General features: G+C 54.0%; 1 protein-coding gene across 1 annotated transcript in view; it reads right to left on the bottom strand.

Moving 5' to 3' along the window:
- Nucleotides 1–6,442: 6,442 nt before the first annotated feature.
- Nucleotides 6,443–6,741, bottom strand: part of PDLIM4 (PDZ and LIM domain 4) — a gene marked incomplete at its 3' end in the record, with an annotated part of 39,362 nt that continues 39,063 nt past the window's right edge. The window contains exon 7 of the mRNA XM_084295269.1: nt 6,443–6,647. Within this exon, the coding sequence (XP_084151395.1) occupies nt 6,443–6,647 (205 nt within the window). The remainder of the gene's footprint in view (nt 6,648–6,741) is intronic.

Raw genomic sequence — 6,741 nt, 5'->3', positions numbered from 1 at the left:
CCTGCTGTCCTTGCCAGCTCTGCCACGGCCCCGCCAGATCCTGCATGTGAGCACCACAGCCCAGGGCGCTGGGGCTCTCCTGCCGGCCTTTGCTGGGTGCTCCCTGGATTGGAAAGCCTGCTTCGATCAAACATCAGGGATGGTTCTATCCAGGCATGGAGATTATGTGAGCTCCTGCTCTGCTCGGGGTTGGAGTGGTCACTGCCCGTGCAGCTCCACTCTCCCCCTTCTGCTTGGGGAAGGACCCTCAGCCTCGTGGCACCCTCGTGGCACACTCCCAGCAGCCATCTCAAGAGCTGCGAATTAAGAAAACACATGATAAATCAGAGCTGTGTAATTCCATACTGTTTGCATAACACTTGGATCATGCAAAAGCTTGCTTATCAACAGGGCAAAGCAAAATCCGTTCTCTAAGGGCGTTGGCTGGCTCTGAGCAGTGCCCGTAGCAGGGCGACGTGCCCAGCGCTCTGCCCAAAGCCTGCCCCCTGTGCTGCTGCTGCTGCCTGCACCGGGGTGGCTGGAGCCGGTGACCATCCCACTGGGCTGATGGCATCTGGGACAAAATGTTTTTTGGCTCCTTTGAGCTCCTGCCCCATTTCAAACCGGCTGCTCTGCCAGCAGACATGAGTGCGTTCACTCCTGGGGAGCACCGCTGAGGATTGCCCGCTGCAACGCTTCCTCGCAGCCGTACCCATTTACAGGATGTGCAGCTTTTACGGGCAGTCGAGGCCATCCCTTCTCAGTTCCTGGCAGTGATGCATGAACTTTTTATCCTCCTGAGGAGGGCTGGGCAGGCAGGCACTCAGCAGGATTATTTTTCAGGTAAGCACACTTGTGACAGGCATCACATACACAGATGGAGCCGGGGTGCGTGCCTGCCTGCAGAACGGCTTTGAGGCTGGGAAAGCCCCCAAAATGCACCTGCTCAAGTGGAAGCAGCTTTCCCCAAACTTACCCACCTCCTACTGAGAAATGAAACACTTTCATCTGTGCACCATCACTCGACCAGGTGAAAGGCAGCAGCGCAGCCTCCAGCTGCTCCTCCGGGAGCAGCCCTCTCCCGGTTACCTCCCAGAAGAGCTGTCCTCCTGGTTCACTGTGATCTTCTGACCCAGGGACCGCTCACCCAAGGCTTTAAATCCTCAGAGCACGGTATTTTTTTTCCTATCCTGCCCGGAATTGCGGGACATCCCGCCTTTCAGCACTAGGTGGTGCCGGAGGCAGGCGCAGCGCACGGCGGGGCTGCGCTGCACCAGGCTGAGCTGTCCCCCCTGCACCCCGCACCCCCTGCACCCCCCTTTTCCCCCACGGTCGGGGAACACCCCAGGACTCCCTGCCGGGGGTCTCCATCCCCTCCACACCCGCAAGGGGGGCGCAAGTGGCTGCTGCTACCCGGGGACAGGGGCAGGGACCGGGTCGCCGACGGGGGCTTGGTGCCCCCCTGTGCTGCGGGGGGACAGGCACCCACCGCCAGCCTCCCCGCACCCCTGGGCTCTGGGACTGAAGAGCTGGGGTTGCTTCCTTGCAAAAAAAATAAATGTTCTCATTAAAAAAATGAAAAGCCTGAAGCGTGCCCGAGCACCACCTCTGCGCAGCCAGAGCGACCCCGTGGAAATGAAGAGCCCCAAGCAGCAGCGCTGGCTCAACCCAGGCCCTCCCCGTCAGCTCTCCCCGCATGAAGAGTTGCTCCAGGACTGCATAAAAATCCGGAATATTTAAATGTCCTGCCGGGAGAAGCTGCTCCTGGGTTTGGGGAGTGCTGTGGGTGTCCCTGTGAGCCTGTGCTTTCCTTGGGAGAAACTGAGAGGCAAAACAAACTTGCAGATAAGTTCCCGTATGGTCAGGAGCAGTTCTGTCTGTTTTATTATATGTGTGAGGAAGATTATTTTTTTTTCCCAAAAAAGTAATTAAAATAGCCCCTTACACACATGAGAAAGGGAGGAGAGGAAACATTTTTTCCAGCAATCCTCTTTCCCATTACCTCCCCTCCTACAGCACAAGGACTTTTATCCCAACACAAATGGAACAGCTGAGATATTTTTTTAAGGTCCCTGGGGCAGCCATCCAGTAACAAAGGCAAAGTTAAACAACTCCAAACAAAAGCAGCAGAAAAAAAAAAAAAAGGGGGGGTGTGGTGGTGGAAATAATGCGGGCTAAGTAGGAAACTTCAGTGATGAGACATGGAAAAAGTTAAACAATTAGAACTTGAACCAATTTGGCTCCGTTCCCACCTCATTTAGTTAATAGATGGTGCCCTTCACCACGTTTGATCTTAGCAGCAAAAAACTTTTTACAAAGCATGGAGGAGCCCGGGGAGGCGCCTGGCACGGGGCGCTGGGCTGGGAGCAGGGGCCCTGGTGCAAGCAGTGCACCAAGTCCAGCACCCCACGTCTGTGTTCGGGGGGGAACCAAAAACCACAGACTGGAGGGAGAGTCGTCAGCATGTTAATTATTTGAATATGTGCGCTAATTAGATCCGGGGTTGCACACCCAAACTATATGAAAATGGAGGCCCGGAGAGTTTGTACCACAGGCAGATCCTCAGAGGCTCTGTGTTTTGAAATATTTAAGGCACATTCAGACAATTTCCATACATTAATGCTTTCCAAATAAAACCTTTTAGATTCCCTATCTGTTGGAGGCAAATAACTCGCATTGCTTCCCACTTTCCCATGTACCAGTGAATTGAATACTAATCAGCTATTCAAAGCAGGCCTATCAAGATTTAGCTACGTAAGCAAACATCCCTCTATTATACGGTTGCTAAACCCCAGCGAGCCTATCCTCACCCTCTCAGTGCTCACCTGCACTGTTAGAGCAGCCCTGTTGAGTCCTTAATTCCTTAATTACACACGCGTGCAGGAAGCGCTGGATGAACTCATGATGTTTAATTCAGTCGTTGGACGTTTTGTTCGGCTGCTTGGAAATGCCAAGATGCTCCCCCCAGCTCCCGTGAAAAAAAAAAAGCGTCTGGGAATGTCTCTTCCAAACAGTCTCTCCCATGGCCTTTGCTGCTGTTCTCCCTCCTGTCCATGCCAAATTAACGGTGATTAGCGAGCCTGCCCCTCGAGCCAGTGCTCCTGACATGGGAATGATTGCTGTGATCCTGCTGGCAAATGCAGCACCGGCAGTGCCAGCTCCTGCCCTGGCACCCGAGCAGCACAGGGGCCATCCGCCCCCATTCCAGTTGGAAAGCCTCAGAAATAAAGACAAAGTGAGTATTTTTTTGCATGGGAACCAATATTTCTGTGACATTTCTGGCTTTCTGGATGCAAACATGCAGAGACCTGGTGAGCTGGGTTACATCGGTGCCAAGGAGAGGGCACCCACGGGTGTTTGCAGGGCAGGGACACTCTCACCCTGCCCAGCTCCGCACCCTGATGGGAAGCAGAATGGGAGCAGAAGGGCAGGAAAGACTCATGATTAAAAATAAATAAATAAATAAAAGAAAAAGAGAACAACAACAACAAAAAAGACCACAAACTCAGCACCCCCAAAACCACACAGCAGACCTCAGGTAAGACTCTGAATGCACGATGAGTTGCTAGAGAGGTGAGAGGTGCAGCTCTCTGTCCCAGGGCTTGTGTTTTATTAAGGCTTGTGGAGTGGAAACCCGTGGATTTGGGGTAAGAAAATCCTCTTTGTGCCATGCTTGGGGAAGCAGGCTGCAAGCGGTAGGGGCTGGCATGCAACAGCTGCACGGCCCATGTTACTGCCTGAAACAGAAATGGGCTGGAAAGCCTTCTTTTCATGAAGAAATAGAAAAAAACATCCTGCCTTTAAACTCAGGTGAAATTCAAGTCCCTTTTAAGAGGGGAGCAGCAAGGCTATTCCCTCCATGCATCCCAAGTGGTGCTGCTACAAGGGAAACAATGCTGCTGAGACTCACCAGCAGAATTTCCCCCCAGACAACAGGTACCAGGAGCTGCCTAAATGTCTGTCCAGCACCCACCTTATCCAGACACCGAGGGCCTCCACCACGCACGTGTGCTGCTGAGGGAGAAACCCGAGGAATGGATCAAAGCGAAAGCAATTAAAGCGAGGCATAAAACCAACAATACAACTTTATTTTGTATCTCATACAAACGTTTTACAGAGTTAAATAGAATTAACAGGTAAGGCTTGTGCAGCTGGCCCTTGTTGTGAGCGGGGCGAGGCGGAGCCGTCGCTGCCTTCAGGCATCTGTTAGAGCACGGAGCCAGAAACCAACCTGCCCCAGGGCATCGCTGTGCGAGGGGGCTCTGAGCTCCTCAGGGGGGTCACACCAGCTGATAACTCATAGGAAAGAGTATCACGAGTGCGTGTGGAAAAATTGATTTGGGGGAATGCATTTCCAAATTGAAAGAAAGGCAAAGCCTGGGTCTGCTCTCTCCACGTTGTTTCTGCGCTCAGAGCCCACGGGTGCTGAACCAGCTCGTCAATTTTTAAGGTGTTCCCTGTGCTGGAGCTGCAGCACAGCTGGCACCTGTGGGGTGAGAAACCAGCCACAGATGGCACTGAATGGGGACAAAAGGTGCCAGGGATGAAACACGGCCGGTGTGCAATTCCTGCTGCGGCACCGTGGGAGAGCCCCGGGGGGATTTCTGGCCCTGGGTTTGGGAGGAGCATGAACTTCCAAGCAGAGCAGTGAAGGGAGCAGCAGTGACCTGCGGGCAGTATTTGTGGTGCAGCCCCAGAACGGGCCCATTGCTACAGAGGGTGCAGCACCACCTCCAAAGCACCGCTGCCGGCCCATAACACACCAGGTTAATAAGGGAAATCAGAACAAACGCTGCTGCTGATCACAAACTAACGAGCTCCAAGCAGAGGCCTGCAGACAAGGGGCAATAACACTTCATACCTGCTTAGTGTTAGTCTCCTAATCGCTCACAGCTGTCCCAAGTGTTCCCGTTCAGCTGGTCCAACCTACCGAGCCAGGCTGTGCAAGTACAAGGAAAACAAGGCTCAGCTGTGTGGTAAAATTGCCGTGTGTTCCTTGCACTTCGATAATGAAAATGCTGATGGAAAAGGAGCTGGGGGTGTGTGTCCTGCTGCTGGCATCCCTCCGGCTGCAAGAGGCAGTGTTTGGGGGTGGGAAGCTTGCTGGGGGAGCAGCACCCCCCTGCTGCAAGGCAGCCTGGCAGCCTTTGGAATATCAGTGCTGCTGGTGTCCTCCTGGTGTCCTGCTTTTGCCTCGACCACGCTGCCTTCTGCTTTCACACCCCTCAGACAGGAGCAGTCTTGAGGCCAAAGCCTGGCGCCCACAGGAGCTGCTGGAACCCCCGCGAGGCACCGCAGCGCCTGGTCTCCGCCTGGCCCTGTAACGCCCTGACCAAACCCTGCTGATCCGTTACATGGGGAAATAGTGACACAGAAATGAAAGGTTTGCCTGTACAGAAGGCACTTTCTCATTTATAAAGCGCAGAAACGTGTTTCGGAAAGGGCCTCATGGTACCACCCACACGGCTTCCACCATCATCGTGGTGGCGTCTAACAGCAGGGTGTCTAAACCACACCTCTCTCCTCTAAACACTAACATAAAAAACGTTCCTCCAACAAAGCAACATCCCAAGATCCTCTATTTTTTCCCCCATAAAATAAAGGGCACGAGAAACCTGGCTAAAAGCACAGTCTCAGGGCATGGGCATGGATTTGCATCGGCTCGCTCCAGGCCTGGGGCCTCACGGTGGGCTCAAAGAGCTCTCACGTTACCTCCGAAGTGCCTGGGGGGGATTTTGTTTCCCCCTCCCCAGCTGTGAGGTCAGAGCAGACCCAGATGGGGAGGACCACAGAAGCGTAACCAAAGCTGGGTCGGAGTCGGGAGGACGGAAGCAAAGGGGCCGGGAATTCAGGCAGGAGGAGCAGCGTGGGGGCAGCCAGGTGGGCTCCGCATCCTGCCTTAGCACCCCGTCCTCAGCACCCCGTCCTCAGCATCCCCTACACGTGCTGCGAGGCGGCCAGGTCACAGAACAGCAGGGTTGGGAGCAGGGAAAGCCGTGTGGGATGCCTGGTGCAGGGGGGGCACAGAGCAGTCATCCGTGGGCAGGAGGCTGAAGTCACGGCAGAGGAATCAGCTTCTTTTGGTAAAGTGCCTTATGTTCTTCGAGCTTTTAAAACGTCTTCCTTGCTTTTTCGGATGGGGGGGGGTGGTATAGTAGTTTTATAGGAAAAAAAAACCCTAGGGAATGAATCAATATTTATGCAGATCTGGGATAAGGTTATGGCACAGACTAATAACCCGGCACAGCAACCCAAAAAAGCAGAGTGTCAAAGAGAAGGGAAAAACCTGTTCATACGCTTTCAACACCATCCCCTCGAGATCCCAAGTGTAAACGGTTTTATCTACGAGAAGGCATTTTACTCGGGCTTTAGTAATCGGGGTTGATTACAGCCACATTGCGAAGCCGGCGGCGTGCATGTGGGTGGGCGGGCGCCGTCTGACCTCTGCGGAGCAGAGCGGGATTTAGACAAGTTCCACTTTAGCGTTCGGATAAACAGCCACCACGTCATAGCCCTCGGGGGGCTTAACTCTTTCCTTGGCGTGCGTCTCGCAGTAGAGCTGCTCCTCGATGAAGAAATACCCCCTCTGCTTCAGGTTGAGGCCGCAGTCGTCGCACATGAAGCACTCGGGGTGGTAGAGCTTGTCCCGAGCTTTGACGATGGTTCCCCTGGGGAGATGGGGAGAGCGTGGGTCAGACCGAGAGGGGCACGGGGGACACGAGCAGCACCGGGGGCCTCTCCGACCCCCTGCTCCTTCCCCAT

Source organism: Netta rufina (assembly GCF_964035555.1).
Source record: "Netta rufina genome assembly, chromosome: 14".
Classification (NCBI taxonomy): Eukaryota; Metazoa; Chordata; class Aves; order Anseriformes; family Anatidae; genus Netta; species Netta rufina.
Note: the sequence above shows the minus strand (reverse complement) of the source record. Positions and strands in the feature narration are given on the sequence as shown.